General features: G+C 35.0%; 1 protein-coding gene across 1 annotated transcript in view; it reads left to right on the top strand.

Moving 5' to 3' along the window:
• The first annotated feature begins 3,756 nt into the window (after positions 1-3,756).
• The window catches only part of LOC145293307 (ATP-dependent RNA helicase DDX51-like), a 49,941-nt gene continuing 34,169 nt past the window's right edge, over positions 3,757-19,528 (top strand). The window contains exons 1-5 of the mRNA XM_080139950.1: positions 3,757-3,908; positions 7,564-7,694; positions 10,436-10,791; positions 14,304-14,454; positions 15,085-15,230. Coding sequence (XP_079996076.1) covers positions 3,886-3,908; positions 7,564-7,694; positions 10,436-10,791; positions 14,304-14,454; positions 15,085-15,230 — 807 coding nt within the window. The 5' untranslated portion in view covers positions 3,757-3,885. The remainder of the gene's footprint in view (positions 3,909-7,563; positions 7,695-10,435; positions 10,792-14,303; positions 14,455-15,084; positions 15,231-19,528) is intronic.

Raw genomic sequence — 19,528 nt, 5'->3', positions numbered from 1 at the left:
ATGAAGAAACGCACCAATGATGATAGGCACCGAAAGAAAAAAAATGTGTTTGTCACACGGACTAAGGTGTTCAAGGAATAAACATCTGGGACTAAGAAGTGCCAAGTTGTAAATGAGATGAGTATAACAAATTCTTCAGGTTTATTGTGAGTTGAACTGTTTGTTCCATCTTATCATGCCATTTTCTGGCAAAGAACAAGAATATGTTTCTAGCATCTTGTCACCAAGAACTTATTTGTGTCTTCCTGCCCATAAGCTGAGCAAAAATAGAAACTGACTGAAAGTTGCATTCATAGAAATGCTTGGATTGTTATGTGTATTCCTACGAGTTTTAACCTGTCCGTTTTAACCAACCGAACTACAAGTAAACATTATCCAAGAGATTGCATGTACATACAGAAGAAATGAATTTGTCTGTTAAGTCATTACATAAACATACATTAAATAGAAGCTCCAGTAAAATTTGAGGGGCTTTATAAGAGTTGGACGATGCTTAATGATGCTGCTATGCTGATATATACACATGCAAACACAAGAATATACCAATGAAAACAGACAACATTAAAACAACAAAGTATTTAAAAAGGGATTTATTTGCAAACTGGATTGGGATCACTATGAAATTGTATCTATAAGAATTATATCTATAAAATATGTGTGTGTTTAGTTAACAATTAAGAATAAGTAATTTTAGTTAAGTAAAATGAAGACAACGAAAGGAAGTTTCATTTTAACATTTAATAAACAACTTTATTTGTCATCTTCGTTAGTAGGAGAGTTCAGTGTTCGTGCGCATTTGTATTTATAGTAGTTGTGAAAAGAGTTCCTGAGGTGGATACTAAGATCATTTAAAAGAGAGAAAAAGTGTTTAATGTGTTTATGAGTTGTGGGTTGTAGAAGACTAGGATGTATAAATCCTAATCCTGTTACAAAAGAAAATAATGAAATGAATGGAATGAAGGAAACAAAAACAAAATTGCTGGATAAGATAAACGTGTCGTTTATTTACTGTTGAAAGAATTAATGTTTTAGATAAAACATGTGTTCATGTCCGTGCGGGTGTAACCATCGTTTGTTGCAGGACTAGTAGTATAGAAGGAAAAAGGAAATGTGTGTTCATCTCACGTTCGGATCACTATCGTTTGTTCGCGCGTGGGAAGAGAAGTGAGTGATGCAGTGTAAAATGAGAATGATAGTCCAGCGTGTTGACAAAGAAAAGGATAGAGGGTTGACATCAGTTAAACTGCGCGCCATGTTAGCAGTCAGTTACGTGAAGGTATTCGCACGCACAAGTTGTATGTATATAGAGAGAAAGCGTATAAGGTGTACATACTGTATGTTAGCTTTTTGCCTCACATACAGTAGAAGGGGACGTGCACGGGCGCGCGCCTCCCGAAAGGGAGAGCTGGTTCGAAAAGGAGGAAGCAGCTTATTGCTCTTGCTTTTATAGTTATTTCCGGTGGTCTTTTGCGCATGTGTGGATTTCCTTTGAAAGGGGAAGTGACGTTGTCCATGTGTGCGTACGTGTGCATGTATGTGAGTACATGTGTGTATGTTAGCGTGTGTGTGTATACACGTGAATGTGAGTATATATACGCGAACGTGAATATATGTACGTGTACGTGTATATGGAAGCAAGTGGGAGTTTGAAGATCGCCATGTTGCCTTGTACTCACGTTATCCTGTGGCCAACAGCCCCAAGTGAGGTCTGCTGCCAGGCAGAGCAGGAAGGAAAGAAAAAGGTTTGCCAGTTTCGCTTTTTATGTACTTGGTCACGTGATTGAGAGCTGGCTTGTGATTGGACAAGCCAGTGAGAAAACGGATGTCAAATCTTGAGCCGTGAAAATTAGCTCCTGCCTGTGATTGTAGAAAGTTTTGACTGCTACATGTGTGTGTGCTTGTAAGTGTGGGAACATGATGAGAATTAGCAGTGAACTGGATGTTAACGCATCCACCATTCTATCATGTCCTTACAAATCTTCCCCCTGACTTGATTTCAAACCCTATCCACCAAAATCCTCATGGACTCTCTCGGAATAGCTCCGCTATTTCGGGTGGCGATGTGTGTGGGAACATGATGAGAATTAGCAGCAAACCGGATGTTAATGCATCCACCATGAGAGACAAAATGAAAAATCATCTTTTTCACATGGCTCCACGCATCGCTTCTGCCTGGGAAGAAAAAAATAAGATAACCACAAAATAATTATCGACTAATGGCAGAGCTCCGTGCCTAAAATAAACACCTCAAATATCACAGTCGCTGGGAGCCAGTTTGCCACTATAAAACGAGGGATTTGAAGGAACCAAAAAGGCAGGAAGAGGAGATTCACCCTGCTGCGTCAGTGAACGCACGGACAGATTCTCCCACCCGACATAAAGAGATGACGAGAAGAGAACTTGCCCCGCTGCATCAGTGAACATATGGACGGATTCTGTCACCAAACCTGAAGAGACATAATGAAGAAGAAAAAAAAAATAAGGCACCAGTGAACTGAAGCCGATTACGCTCTCATGTTATGGGCCAAACGCCTTCAATTCTAAACACTGCCTAATTCCTACAAACCAAAGAAGAGAGAAGGAAAAAGAAGACGAAGACGCCGGACTGCTAGCTGCTGATGAAAGAAGTCACCCGCTTTCTAGTTACAAGCCAGGACATGCATCACCGACAGCAGGATGACCGGCTGACCCCTACCACATCCATCGTCCAAAAGATAAGTTACGTTTACGAACATTCACTCCTTGTCAATTCATACATACCTACAAATATTTTACGAACCTTCATTCCTTGTCAATTCATACATACCTACAAACATTTTACGAACCTTCATTCCTTGTCAATTCATAAATACCTACAAACGTTTTACGAACATTCATCTCCTTTGTTAAATCACATTCCATCCTACGAACACTTTGCCTCCCCTAATACAAATTGTTAGTAGTAAATAAAATCGGTTCTCAACCTTCAATATTTGTCCGTCTTTAATTATATGGAGTCAGAATCTACACCCACTTCCAACGTTGTTCATTTCATGTATTCTTGGTTGTGACCTCTATGGCATCCCTTCCCACCCCTAATCCTTTTTTATAAATACCCAGGCCATATAAGTTGAGGATAAAGTCGTCCATGCTAAATAATGTGTTTAAGGGTGTGCATATATTGGTGAATGTTGTTTGCATAGTAACCGTCAGACTGAAGGGAGAGAGGAATAGTTTGATGAGATGTGTCTGTCGAGGTCAGATGAGAGAGGGAGAGAGCAAGGAGAGGTCTGGTGGTATATCTGTTGAGGTTAGTTCATTAGAAAAAAAAAACAGATCTGATGAGGTGTGTCAGACGAGAACAGACCCAGAAAAGAGAGAGAGAGAGAGAGAGAGAGAGAGGGGGGGGTGCATCCCTATTATAATGCAGATCATCAATGATGATCTGCATTATAATAGGGATGCACCCATCATCATCGTCAGCCCTCTCCCCTCTACGACCATGAAAAGGGAGGTCATTTGTTTAAATGTGTTGAGAACATCATATGCGAAAAAATTATTTTTTTGCTATTTTTTCGCTGATTTACTCTATTTCCAAGCTATTTGACACCCCTATCTAAAATTTTAGGTTATTTACCCCCCCCCTATATAATCTGAAAATTTGGATTTAAAAGATGAAAAAAAAATTGTAAAAAATATAACTTTTGCGTCGTCGCCTTCTTTTTGATTTTCTTTATATTTGAAATTAATAATACAAATTTCTATTCGTCTGGTGACCAAATCTGAACAAGTCATTCCAGTGGGTTGTAGTCAAATACAATCTTCAAGTGAGCTACTTCCGTTTTGTTTCCAACTGAACACACGTGTTCGCAGAAATATTATCTCACCGATTAATTGTTATTAAAAATGTCATTATTTGACATTCAAAGGTAATTATATGTTCATTCACCTTCTGATCGTAATCGTATTCTTGTGTTGTCGTGTTAAATATTTTTGAATATATTTTTTTAATGTTTTGATTGGCCATCGTTGCAACAACATCGTATTGTTTACACACGTGCCGTACTGCCGTGCTCATCCACTTTTTAAAGCAACATCGATTCTGTTAATTTAAAAGAGTCCTCTTCGACTTTGTTCAAGTTCTTCTATGTATTTGTTTACTTCCGTTTTCTGCTGGCCGTTCTGCTTCACGATGAATACCCTGAAAAAGCCCCTTCTGATTAATGTTTACCAGTTTCCGAATACAAACGAACTTGGCTTGGCGCACGTATGAAAGTGGTACCCCCCTCTGTTTTTTTTTTTTTTTCGTCTTTTATTTTTCAATTTTTTAAGCGAATTATTATCAAATGGACACTAGTCTACCAGATTATCAAAAACGTTTTTTTGAAAAAGCTAATATCTAAATATTTATAGGGGTGATCAGTTTCTAATGCAACGTACTAGTTAAATCAATCAATCAGTGATTGATTGATTTAACTAGTACGTTGCATTCAATCACCCTGTTACCATAAGGGTCCATTTTAACGGCGGGTGTCACCAATGTTACGATATGTATGTGTGGTAACGAGGAATGGCCGATGTCCATCTATGCCAACGTCATATCAGTGACGTGAACACGGATCATGATCACTCACACCTCACCGTAAAAAAAAAAAAAAAAAAAAAAAAAGCCAAAAATCTGCACAATAGTCAAACGAATTTAAAAGTTCATATGGTTTTATTTAACAACAAAAATAAATCAAATCGTTTTTATATTTTTCTCTTAAATAGAATCTGATAGGACTGGAGTAAAGAACTGTAGCAAAAATGAAAATAGAGAAATCCTTCTTCGACTGAGGCAATCAATGCTTTTCTTTAGAGAAAAATGTTTCTCCTTTTTTAAACACAAGGAAATAATTTTTTTGTATATGAGTGAATTCCAATAATGTGATAATTTTACTCCATAGATTTCTAATGTGACACAAGGCCATTTTGTGGGGTGAATTAATCCAGTGCGATTTAGAGGCTTTAGTACATGGTGCGCGAAATCAATGTTAGTGATTTTACATCATGAGACGGAGCGAGTTGTTCATTCATGGTACTGCGACCTGAACTGAACGGAAATCTGACTCAACTGATTTGGGTTTCGTGTGCAGTTGTCTTTATATACACGTTGACCAACTCCCAGAGGAGATCATCAGAAAAAGAATTTAAAAAAATATTTTCCTTGGAGCATTGATTGGATAGAAAGTGGACACCCTGTCACGTGGTACAGTCTTGAACTACATCCGTACGCAAAGGCACAGATTTACTTTTTACTTTGACAAAATTTGCGTGGACTCAAACCTGATCACTTGAAAGCTGCCAAACAAGAATTTCAGCACATGTTGGACTAAGGCATAATTCGACCTTCCAACTGTAACTGATCATCGCCACTCCACATGGTGCCCAAAAAGATAGCTCACGATTGGCGCCCTTGTGGGGATTACCAGGCACTCAATAGCCACACTACCCTGGATAATTACCCTATTCCCCACCTCGAAGACTTTTCAAATTTTCTCAAACTCACATTTGCTGGGGTTGATTATGATGCTGTATTCCGTGTTGAATATGTTCGTTTTTTGATGAGCTCGCTACTAGTAAGTCATCGACGAATGGTAAACCGTGTATAACTGTGTCTATGAACTGCTGGAAGGTATAGCCAGCATTTCTTAGTTCGAAAGGCATTTGTAAGAACTCGAAAAGTCCGAATGGGGTAGTGATCGCAGTTTTGGGGATATCCGTAGGGTTGACCAGAATCTGGTTGTATACGCGTACAAGATCGATTTTAGAAAGTATCGATTTTCCGTTGAGAGAATTTGAAAAGTCTTGGAGGTGGGGAATAGGGTAATTATCCAGAGTAGTGCGGCTATTGAGTGCCCAGTAATCCTCACAAGGGCGCCAGTCGCCAGCCGTCTTTTTAGGCACCATGTGGAGTGGCGATGACCAGTTATTGTTGGTGCGTTTATGGCTTGTAAGCAGAAAGTTGACTGAGGTCGTTTCTCTTTTACCAGTCTTTTGGGGATGATGCTGACCTCCGTACCAGTATCAACGAGAAATCGTATACCAGTGTTTTTGTCCGTGTGAGTGAGACGCATGTGGCTCTGGCCAGGAGTATTGGTCACCCCTACTGGCTGGCCTGGTCATTTCCTTGTTGGCTTGTAGGTTGCATTTGAAAGCCCTCTCGCCATAACGTGTGTGGCAACGACACAGACTGCTGCTATTTTGGCTACTGCTTCGTTACTGAGGACGATCCTGTTCGCTGGAATGTTGAAATGGAAAATAATCTTGCAATTTCTGTCAGTATCTACACTCTCCCAGCTCCATGTTGTGCAGCTTATCAGGCTTTGGATTAGCTGGATTAGTCTTTCGATTCCTCCGCTCGTATTCATAGAGACGTCTGTGGTTTCGGGGAGAGAATCTCAGGGGGCTTGTACCTGCATCGGAGTAATGGAAACGGTGACTGCTATAATTTTGTCCGCCAATTCCTTGACCGTGCTGGTGTCTTTGGAAGATGGCAGGATCATTTGAATGCTGAACGGTAATCTGCTGATGAACAATTGTTTCAGGATGTCTGGTTGTAACATACTTTCGCCCATTAGTTGTTTCATCCTTCTCAGTAGTTGTGAGGGTTTTCTGTCACCGAGCTCTTTTATGTCACGAGACGGAACGAGTTGTTTATTCATGGTACTGCGTCCTGAACTGAACAGAAATCTGACTCAACTGATTTGGGTTTCGCATGCAGTGACTAAATTTTTGCATATTATTGACTAAATTTTTGCACATGGTAGGATTTATTTTCTGCCACTCTTCATTAAGTTTGGCCTCTAATTCCTTTTTTGATGAACGTTTGTGCATTTTCACCCTTTTCCCTAGATGGAACCACAAAGTTTCGATGAGATTTACATCTCTGGATTGAAAGGGCCTTGTCATCGTCACTGTAATCCCTTTTTTCTCAAATCAACCCATTGAAACTTTTAACGTATGGTATGCGGCATTGTCTTGTTGGAAGATTACATCAATTGGAATTTTATCAAATATTTTAGTCAAAGAAGTTTGGAGAAAGGAGAACAGCGAACCAGGTAAAATGAACATGTGGCAGTGAAAAACTTTTTTAAGCGATGCAGGAAGTAACGAAAGGTTCACTCTTTAATGCGGACAACAAAAGTACAATTACGAATTACTTTGGACTTCTACCTCGTCATCGATGATTGAATGCTACGCCTGTGGATTAAATAAAAGGTTTGATTTGAAATTCAATGCAGATTCTCAAGTCCAACAGAAAGACTCCTGAGTTCAATAAGGTACACCTGAAAAAGGTTGGTGGTTATATCTGCTGAAACATAAAAGTAACACTCAAGATGAGAACAGTAGTCCATTGTTAACTGTTTTTTTCTGGTTGTCAGAGAAAGCAATAGTGGGGGGGGGATGAAGATAGAGAAATCTATGGAAAGAGAAGTTTAAAAAAAACGTACTTTTTAACTCTTCTATTTTATTGTTCATGTACCTGTGCAATAGCGGGTAGCCATGCTAGTTTAAATTATTATTTTTTCTTTTCTTTTCCAGATATGACTTATTTTATAGTGACACTTCTTCAAAATCTAAGGAATTGGTTTTGAAAAATCTCCTGAAAGATGCCAAAAAGCGGAAGAAAGCATCCCAGTCCAAAATAGATGATGCTGCTGAAGAAGAAACACGTAAGAAATAAAATACAAGTTTACGTATTCCGTCAATGCGGGGGATTTACATTTGAAGAAGAGTAAACAGAAGTTGCCTTCGAGGACAATTCTAGTCGAACATGTGTTGACATATTAAACAGATACTCGTCTGGTGCTACCAAATCCGACTGTCTGAAGATACCAACTTCCTGATGTAAAACGCACAAAACATTAATGCTATTATTTCCTTTTTTTTTTTTGCAAAACTCAATCATGTTCTGCAAAGCCGAAAACAACAATTTTACTTTACAAAACAACCAAACCAAATACCATGAATAAATATTTTAAAATATAAAAACCTTGAAACATAAAAACTTTTACCCAAAATGACCGAATTTTCAAATAGGGTTAATATTTGTTTTGTTTTTTTGTTATTTGGGAGTTACTGCTTATCAAGGCCTAAAGGCCACTCGGGGATAAGGGATAATGAATGTAGGGTGGTAGTGTAGTAATCGTTAATGGTGTAAATTGGGTAGAATTTGATTGTTTATTGGGACCGCTCAACAAAAATTTGTTTACATTGGATTTGAAGGCTACCATGTTGTATTCAATCACGAAGCAGGCCAGCAAAGCAGTGTTCCAAAGGCGGACAGTTCTGGGAAAGAAGCTTTGTTCATGTTGACAATTTCTTTTTTTATAGATGGCAGTGAATATGGTCATCAAGATCTTTGTCTTTTGTCGCAGTCAAAGTCATGGTTGTCGAATCGGCAGATGAAAAATCCAACTCCAATTCCTAGGATTCCAAAAGTTCCAACGTGAACTCTGACAAATTTTCAAGTTCCGAAATATTTGATTGCATCTTCTAATATATAGGTTGCAACTCTATTTTAAAGTCTTCTAATGTAAAGGTTGTCTGTTGATTTGTCGAGGTTATAAAAATCTGACTTTGGCTCTGCACCTGGGATCAAATATACAAACTTGCATCACGTGATGGTTCCAAGAAGGCTCACTGTTAAAGATGTTTTCTATTTTAGAAGTAGAAATAGAATTATTCTTTTCTTTTTTTTCTTTTAATTAATAATATTTGATATTAAATATTATCATGCAGAGAATAGTTAGAAAACTAAAAAAAAAGTAAAAGATTACGGTTACAAGGAGATATCAGAAAAAAAATGAGGATTAACTACTTTACTAAACAAAGTAAGAAATTATTTAATCCTAATCTTCAAAAGAATTAATAAAATTTCTAATTCTGATGAACATTGGTTAAATATTTCTCCTTGATTTGAAAATTTACATATTGCCACAATTCGCGCCCATTTATCGAGAATTGTTACGTCTAGGCTGGTGCATCTGCCACGTCTCTCACTTTTACAGGGTGAAAACAGTTTCAAATCTAATCAGTTCCACAATATCAGCCAAACATCTCTGTGCCTGTTTTAAAATTACATGAATGAAATGTACTCTGATGAACTCACAGCACTTGTGTCCCTTCGAGGTACATATTCGAAACTAACCTAAGAAACAGCAAAATCCCACCCCTGACAGCCTTCTACTCTAATAGTTTCTTCCCTCAGACTGCTAGATTTTGGAATTCCCTCCCTTTTCCTGCTTTCCTGAATGTACTAACCTGCAAAAGTTAAAATGTAATGTGGACAGATATCTCGCTGCTCAACTCCCCACAGTCTCCTGTTTATGCATGATCCCAGTATTATTTCTAAATTGATTCCATTTAGTCTCAATTATTTTTTCTACACTATTTTTATCTGACTTGACTTTTTCAAAATATATGTTACTTTATTAGCAAAACAATTTTGGTGAAAAAACAAAATAAAGAAAAAAATCTGTATGATGTACGCAGCCGTAATGTAAGAAAATATTGTACACCAAAAAATCATATAAATTAATCTTATAGTTTTTTTGTTTTTTTTTTCTGTTTTATTTTTAAGTAAGAGAAATAAAATTTTATTTTTAAGTAAAAAGAAATAAAATTTTATCTTTAAGGAAAAAAATAAAATGTTATTTTTAAATAAAAAATAAAATTTTATTTCTAAATAAAAGAAAAAAAAAATTTTTTAAGTAAAAAAAATAAAATTTTATTATTAAGTAAAAAAAATAAAACTTTATTTTTAAGTAAAAAAAGTAAAATTTACTTTTAAATAAAAAAATAAAATTTTATTTTTGAGTAAAGAAAAATTATTTCTGAGTAAAAAAACCCCCAAAAAACTACAATTGACAATCCCGTGACACCACTATGAAAACAGTCTGAAAAAACAAAGGAGATAACTCTTCATAATTCAAAATTACAAGACTTTAGAAAACCATTCTTAGTATGGGAAGAGTGTATGGAACTGACAAAAATCATCTTTGCTGAAAAATGATTTTCTTTATAAAAATAAAATTACTTGATCAATTTACATGATTTTTGGTGTACGATATTTTCTTTCAGTCATGGGTGCATACATTGTACAGATTTGTCTTCATTTTCATTTTTTGTTCTGGATGAGCACTTTTTTATAATCATTTCCTTTATACAGGTAACTATGGTTGACGCTGATACCCCCCCTCCCTTTCCTAATAACAATCTTTTCTATAATTTTGAATTTTTTAGACTTCTGGCATTTTGTCAAACTTTACTTTTATAGAGAAACAAATAAATACTTCTCCTTTCCTTCGTTGTCATCTCTTGCTCCATGTTTCTTTATTTTCTTGTTATTTTGATAACATAAGTCAATATTTTTATTTATTTATTTTTTCATTATAATTTTTTTTATTTTTAGAACCTTCAGTCGTTACAGAAGAAAAAGTAGAAGAAGAGCCAAACGAATTGGATGGCGTTCCTAAGAAGAAAAAGAAGAAAAAATCAGAGAAACCAGATGCAAATAATAATTCCACAAAGGAAGAATCCATTACATCAGCAGAAATTGTAGTACAAGCTGAGAGTCCAGTGAAAAATGAGAGTGAGAAGTCTGAAGAAGTAGAAGATCTTGAAAAAACACAACAGGAAGTCCCTAAAAATGAGGAGGAAGAGGAAGAGGAGGAGGTGGAGAAGGTTGTAATGCCGGATATTGAAGGGCCACATGAATTTGGGGGTTTTACCGTTCTTGGTGATTATAAAGAAAAGGCTTTGGATAAGGTAAGACGAAATGAAAATAAATTTTGTACATAATATTTGAAATTATTTTTTTTTAACTTTTTATGACCTGAATTATGATGTGGATGATTAAAAAAATATTTATTAATTTTAGTTAGTTTAAAGGGTAATGATAGTGTGATTGTTTTCAAACAGGAAAAAATTTTTTATTTTTTATTTTTTTCAATTTTCACTCCAAACAAGGCACAGTGCCACTTTGAAGCAGGGGGCTACTATCAGGGACTTAATTAGCAGGGGCATTATGAAGGGAGATGATTAGAAAGATGTTTGTTCACATTACACTTGAACTTCTGCATATCAGTACAGTTGGGAAAGCATAATCCCGGAAGGGAGCTCCAAAGACCTGCAGTTCTGGGAAAGAAACTATTGGAGTAAAAGGCTTTCTTGCACCTAGGGATCTCTACTGTAAAGGGATGAGACTTAGTAGCTTGTCGGGGGTAGTTATGTGGAGGAGGTACTCTATTCAACTACTTTTAAAATTAGATAAACCCAGTTACAATATTAGAAGTGCTTTGTCCCTGACCTAGACTACGAACTTGTACAATAAACCATGAAACTATTGTACCTATAATTCCTCTCAAAAGTGCAAAATACCGCTGCTAGTATACTAAGTACATCCTATAGATACTTTACCTCCAAAATGACTGCCTTGTCTGTTTTGCATGACAAACCTTTTTATTTTTTTACTTAAATTCTCTTTCTCCTGATCACTAACAAATCAAACTGCTCTATTTCTTAAGTTGCCACTAAATCTAATCCATTTCACGTAATTTAGAGGGGTCCTTGCTCTCCGCCCTTGACCCTAACAGACTCGTAAATCGATACCCATTAACACCTAAAAATTTCCTAGGCATGCTCCTGATTATAACTCCTAACCCATAACTAAGCTTCTAAGTAATTACTTATTAGCCATAGTCCTATACATAGACTTAAAGTAATCTATAATGAACAGCAACCTTTAATATCTCTTTGTTAAGAGATAGTATTGCAATAATTATTACACAAACTAAACCGGTACTCATTGAAATACAAACTTCCGAATATTAAGAGAAAGGCGACGTCATCCTCCTTCGTTGAAGTCTGAAGGCAACTTACTCAAATTATGAAGTTCTATAGTTAAACTACCACTGAGAATTTTTGCATTTCATAAACTTACCTTGATTATTATCCATAGTGTTTGAAAAAAGTGTTTTTATGACAACAAACGAAATCCTCCACTCCGAGATAGATGGCGGCAAATTGAATGTAAGCAATGAACAGTTGCAATCTGGAGGCATCTGGCATCTACCCAGATACTAAAATAATATGTACAAGGCGTGTTTGAATCAATTCGCAATTTATTTATGCCGTTATATTCATTTATTTTATGACCAGGTCATAAAAGGCCAAAGAGAAAAGTTAATCTAACAAATTAAACTTCTGATCACAATTAAAATTATATTAAAAAGAAAATTAAAAAACAATGACAAGAACAACTTGTGAAAATATCCAAGGTTAATAATATTTAATAATAATATGTTAATAATATTTAATAATAATAATGTTAATAATATTTAATAATAATAATGTTAATAATATGTAATAATATTTAATAATAATAATATGTTAATAGTAATAATATTTAATAATAATAATGTTAATAATATGTAATAATAATAATAATGTTAATAAAAATAATATGCTAATAATATGTAATAATAATATGCTAATAATATTTAATAATAATATGTTAATAGTAATAATATTTAATAATAATATGTTAATAATAATAATAATGTTAATAATATGTAATAATAATATGCTAATAATATTTAATAATAATGTTACTAAAATTTCATAATAATAATGTTAATAATAATATTTAATAATGTTAATAATATGTAATAATAATAATGTTAATAATATGTAATAATAATATGTTAATAATATTTAATATTAATAATATGCTAATAATATTTAATAATAATAATAATAATATCTTAATAATAATAATAATAATAATAATAATAATATGTTAATAATATTTTAGGAATTTAACAACAAGCATAAAAAATTTGTTCCTGAATTTTTAAAATGAGATTTGATGATTTGTATTATTTAAATACTTTCGACTACTGTTCCTATCCCGCAAGTACCCATGGCATAGTGGATAAAGTACTTGGTAAAATTCAGTTGTAAATTACACTTTTTTGAGGTGGAATGTTCAATCCTCAGTGTTGACAATACTCAAAATACAATTGTAAATTACTAAGAACTTCTACTTAGTCATGGCTGACGAACAAAAGCATCCCCATGGATTAAATAAAGGGTTCCGTTTGAAATTCCATGCAGATTCAACAGTTGCTAAACCTCGACACATGATAAACATGCTTCACTTATAATTTTTTTTTTTTTTTATCTCCAGCAAAACATTGCTACTGTGATAGAGGACAGATTTATAGGAGAGAAACTTGAATTGGGAGTTAGAAAGCAAGATGTTTATCTTATTTAATTTCTTTTTACTGTAATTTATTCTAAATATACCACAGTGGCTTTTGAATGTAAGAAGCTACTATTTGGGATCAAATCTGCAGGGACACTATGTAGGGGGTTGAGCAATGAGATGTCCGTTCACATTACACTTGAATTTGTGCATATCAGTACAGTCAGGGAAGCAGGCAACTGGCAGGGAATTCTAAAGTGTAGTAGTTCAATAGTTCAAGGGAAAAAAACTGTTAGAATATTTCTGGCATTTAGGGATCTCTATAGTGTAGGATGGTATTTTGCTACTTGTCAGGTTAGTCGGGCTATTCATGTTGAAGGGAGGTACAAGTGCCTTGAGTTCATCTGAGCACATTCCATTAAAATTGTTGTAAAACAGACACAGAGATGCAACATTTCGGTGATTGAACAGGGGTGGATGTTTGGTTGATATAGAGCGGGAGCTATTAGGTTGGACACTCTTTTTTTTTTAACCCTGTCGTTTTTTACTTGCTAACTTTTTGTGATAATGGAATGTAACTAAAAAAGTTTGATTTTCTGTTATATAAAGGGAAAATGTGTGTGTTCAAATAAAACATAAAAAATACACAACAGACATCTACAAAGTTGATGTGTTTTTAATTGGCCTATTCCTATATGTATAGTATCTAAAACAAACAAAAAAATGATTCATCATTTGATGGTCAAATGGTCATTTATATCATTTAATGTAATCAAGGCGTACATACATCTTTTAATGTTATCATGTAAAGAGAAGTAACTCTTTTTTTTTCTTTTTTTTTCACAGAGTTATTTTTCCTTATATGGACTTCAGTTATGCATGTGTGTATGTCCAGAGAGAGGAATGGGCTATAGAAAAAAGAGGGTTTGGGAAGAAGGAAGAGGAAATCGAGGTAGGGAGAGAGAAAGTTGGGGATAGAAGCTATGTTATTCTTTTGCTCCAGACAAAGCTAGATAACCCTGCTAATCATAAATATTTCATTGAAATGTGTGTTGTGTCATTTCTCTTGCAGGTTAATCAAGTTCTTCCTAACTGGTTAGCTCACCCCAGTGTGTTCAAACCTGATGTGACGACTGGTAATCTCCCAGTCTTAGAAATGCCAAATCTCGATTCGGATCTCAAACAGAAACTTTTAGATAATGGAATAAGCCATTTCTTTCCAGGTTTGTACTTTGGGTCTTTCTTAAATTGTGTTATAGTTAAACATTTTGTAGCGGAAAGATTTGTCCACTGAAAATTTTATTACTGTTAATCGTGGAAGGCAGATTTATGTCACAATTAAAAAATTAAAAAACAAAAATACAGAAAAATTTTATGAGTAAGAAAAGATAAATGAATAAATTTTAATATGATACATTTTAATATGATAAATTTTACTATAATAAATTTTAATATGATAAATTTTACTATGATAAATTTTAATATGATAAATTTTAATATGATAAATTTTAATATGATAAATTTTAATATGATAAATTTTAATATAATAAATTTTAATATAAATGTTAATATAATAAATTTTAATATAAATTTTAATATGATAAATTTTAATATAAATTTTAATATGATAAATTTTAGTTTAAATTTTAATATGATAAATTTTAATATGATAAATTTTAATATAATAAATTTTAATATAATAAATTTTAATATAAATAAATTTTAATATAAATAAAAACCTTCGTTGTTTTGATTCTTCATTTTTTTGCTGCAGCACCTTCCATATTTTGGAATCGATAAAAAAACCAAACGCCACAAAAAGATCATTTAATTCTTTTTATCGTTCATTTCAGTTCAGTATCAAGTGATTCCAGCAATTCTTAATGATGTTAAGCTTGGCGCTGGAGTTGGATGTGCTGGTTTCCGAACAAGAGATATTTGCTGCTCCTCTCCCACTGGCAGTGGAAAGACACTGGCCTTTGTACTTCCGATAATTCAAGTGAGTTGAAACTTGATTTGAAATTTTGGTGTAAGTGCAAATCCATAATTCAACCTGATTAAAAATACAAAAAAAATTTTATGATGCACGTACCAGTCATGGGACGAAGATGTCATATCCCAAAAATTACGTAACTCGATCAAGTTGTTTTATTTTTTTGTGAGAAAATGAAATAAGGGACTGTCGCATGTTATCATCTTGTAAAAACAGGGAAGATAACTTCACAATAATTCAAACTTTCGAGATCAGCTTTGTAATGCTTACAGTTTCACATTAATCGCTTAAAATTGTATTAAAAATGATTTTCTTTATAAAAACAAACTACCTGATCAATTTATGCGATTGTGACATGTTCGTTTCATGACATGCAAATGATTAAGATTTTGTTTTTTGGTTTGAACTCTGGACTTGCACCAAAATTTCTATTTTTTTCTTTTCGTTTCATTTCAATCAGAATTTTCAAAAATCTAGTTTTTTTTTTTTTAAATTCATTTTACACCAGACAAGGTATATTGCAACTTGGAACGTAAAGGTTTACTATTTGGGATCGTGTCTAACAGGAGATTGTGGGGAGTTAAGCAACAATATGTCTGTTCGCATTATAATCAAACTTTTGCAGCTTAGTACAGTTAGGAAAGCAGGAAGCAGGTAGAGAATTATAAAGTGTAACAGAGTCCAAGGGAAGAAACTATTAGAGTAGAATGCTTTCTGGCATTTAGAAACCTCAACAATAAAGGGGTGGGATTTTGCTGCTTGTCAGGTGAATCTGAATTATGCACATTGTAGAGACACGAGCGCTATGAATTCATCAGAACACATTAAAATATGGCCGTGTTCCATCAAATGTGGAGTTAGTAAACAAGTGAACAAATATTCATTTTCCCCGAATGAAATATGTTATCTTTCTTATAGTCTCTTGCTCTTACTGGATTCCAGGACAAGAATTCATCTAGTCTGGTGGAGTATCCAGCTTAGTGCTGTTACTATATGCAGCATCTCATAGAGAAAGTGGACCATTCCTCGTAAATGTTGCATCCCTCTGCCTGTTCTCCAAATACTTTAATGGTGAATGCTCTGACGAACTACAAGCACTTGTACCTCCTCAACGTGACTACCCCCGACAAACCCGACAAGCAACTAAATCCCACCCCTTCACAGTCGAGATCCCTAGATGGAAGAAAGCCTTTTACTCCAGTAGCTTCTTCCCCAGAACTGCAAGACTTTGGAACTCCCTTCCGGGATTCTGCTTTCCCAACTGTACTGACATGCAGAAGTTCAAGTGTAATGTGAACAAACATCTTGCTACTCATCTCCTTAATAATGCCTCTGCAAATTATGTCCCCGTTTCGGGTGAAAATTGATTAAAAAAAAAAAAATATGCGAGTGTGCAGACATACCAAGTGGATCTTGCATATTATGTTATTTTGAATATTTAGTCCGGGTTTACTTGTAAGGGGAAATACCCGCATGCCAAGTTGTCCTGACCAACCCCTGTACAGAGAGATGTTAGATTCTCAAGGCTAGCGTTCAGAAGACATTTAAGTTCTCTCCGATACATTTTCTTTCTTTCTTTATTCTAGCAGTGAATGGGGCATCTTGCCGAATGCTAGCTATTCAACCGCTATCTCATACATCATAACTGAGTGATGTTTTTATTTGTATCTCTCTTGCACTTGGTTTACTGGGTATATTGCCAGATAGTTTTTGAAATTCTTTTTTATGAGTTCTGTTTCTCCTATAATTACTGAAATGATGGCAATCTTCCTAAGATTCCAGTTTCTTATGTTGTACATACAAGTATTTTAATGGTGGATGCTCTGACGAACTACAAGCCCTTGTACCCCCTCAATGAAAATACCTCTGACAAACCAGCAAGCAGCAAAGTCCCACCCTACACAGTCGAGATCCCTAGATGTAAGAAAGCCTTTTACTCTAATAATTTCTTCCTCAGAACTGCTAGACTTTGAAATTCTCTCCCGGTTTCCTGCTTCCCAACTGTACTGACATGCAGAAGTTCAAGTGTAATGTGAACAGACATCTTGCTGCTAAACTCCCTACATAGTACCTCTGCAACTTAGGTCCCTAATAGTAGCCCCTTATATCAAAGTGGCATGTGCCTTGTTTGGGGTGAAAATGTAATAAAAAAATTTAAAAAAAAACATAGAAGCTTCGTATTTTTTTCTTTTTTTTTTACAAGGTGGTCACCACATATCAAGGCCCGGAAGCCACTCAGGGATAAGGGTTATTGTAAGTATAGTATGTTAGTATGTATATTTAAAGTGTCTACTTAAGGGGGCGGTTCATCAGGAATTTGTTTACATTGGACTTGAAGACATCCAAGTTGTAGTCAGGAGGGAAGCAAGCAGACGGAACAGAGTTCCACAGGCGTGCAGTTCTAAGAAAGAAGCTTTGTTCATGGAATCTACGTTTTGATTTGGGCATAGATAAAGAGTGGGGAAAGTTTTTGACAGTGGATTCAGCTAGACGGGTGTTTTTTGTAAAAGATTGGCGAGGGGGGACCAGAGATTGGAGTTCAGACGAGCACCTGCCATGAAAATAACGATAAAACAAAGATAGGCTTGCAACGTCTCTTCAGTGGGAGAGAGGTTGCAGGGAAGAGAAAAGGGCATCTCCCACTAAGCCACAAAGTCTATTTTGTACTCTGTCAAGGCAGGATAGGCTGTTTTTAGCAGCTCCTGCCCAGATATGGCAGCAGTATTCCATCCTTGGACGTACTTGGCTTTTATATAGATAGAGAATTGCATCAGTAGTGAGATATCTTCTGGAGCGGTAGAAGGATCCCACCATCTTTCCAGCGACCTTGGCAACAGACTTGATGTACGTGTTCCATTTCAGATCAGGAGTGAAGGTCAAGCCCAGAAGCTTGTCAAAACATGGGGCTTCTCCTAGACGAGAGCCATCCATTTCAATTGATGTCAGATGGGGATCAGAGCGTTGATGATGTAAAGATAGGAGTTTAGTTTTAGATGTATTAAAGGTAACCAGCCACGTCTTCCCCCACTGAACCACTCATTTGAGATCAGAGGAGAGAGAATCAGAGGGAGGTTTGTCATTTACAGCCTTTGATGTATTGCCGTAGATGGTCGTGTCATCAGCATAGATGTTAACGAATGATTTAAGTATGTGTTTAGGGAGATCATTGATGTAGATCAGGAAGAGAGTTGGACCCTTGAGGGACTCCAGCATTAATACTTCAGACCTCTGATTTTTGTCCATCAACCACTACTCTTATGAGCCTATAATTATTTTTTCCCTCTTAGCTTGGTTTATCCCAGCATCATTAGTGACATTGACTTCTACTAAGGTTGCTTCTTTCTTCCTCTTGTCCCATATCATTATGTCAGGTTTAATAGTTCCATTTTCTATACACATATTACATAGTCATAATGGATGGTGCATAACTTATTCCCTACTGTTCTTTCTGATATGTGTTCACTAAACTTGCTACATGGGATGTTCAACTTTTTACGAATGGTCGAGTGCAAATATTTACATACTCCATTATGTTGCATTGTATAGTGGCCGTCTCGCAACAGAATCTTGCGGTTGGGTGAATTCATTTAGGAAATACTTTGCACACTGTTGTTCGGTCCTTTCTTCCAGTTTTTGCTTTTGCGATGGAAGTTCTTGGTGTTTGGGGGAGTGTGTGTGATTTGTGTAAATGATGCGAAGTTTAAATGTGATCTTTTTTAGAATCAGCATCCCAGAATGAGTACTTTTTTTGTTTATGATTTCTGGTTTATTTCTGAACCATGTCTATGTGTTTTATTGAGATGTTGCATTTGTAATATTTATTTAAATAAAAACTAAACAAACATAAAAAAAAAATATCTTAGTCTGGAATGCTGATTGTATGCAAATTGTTGTATGGCACCAATCAGATAATATATTGAGTATTATCTACTCTCTTGGCATCATTTTATCTCAAAGATGGGGGCTCTGATTGGCGTGGAAATTGAAATGGAATATTTTTTTGATTCTCCATTGATGAAGGTGCAAATTACACATAAAACAGGGGAGATAAGTCAGTTTTTCATTTAACCAATCATGATCAATGACAAATCATAATCAATGACAAATCATGATCAATGACAAATCATGATCAATGACAAATCATGATCAATGACAAATCATGATCAATGACAAATCATGATCAATGACAAATCATGATCAATGACAAATCATGATCAATGACAAATCATGATCAATGACAAATCATGATCAATGACAAATCATGATCAATGACAAATCATGATCAATGACAAATCATGATCAAT

Source organism: Euprymna scolopes, chromosome 14 (genome assembly GCF_053919585.1).
Source record: "Euprymna scolopes isolate OS-2025 chromosome 14, ASM5391958v1, whole genome shotgun sequence".
NCBI classification, from domain to species: Eukaryota; Metazoa; Mollusca; class Cephalopoda; order Sepiida; family Sepiolidae; genus Euprymna; species Euprymna scolopes.
This window is presented reverse-complemented; position numbering and strand designations above follow the sequence as displayed.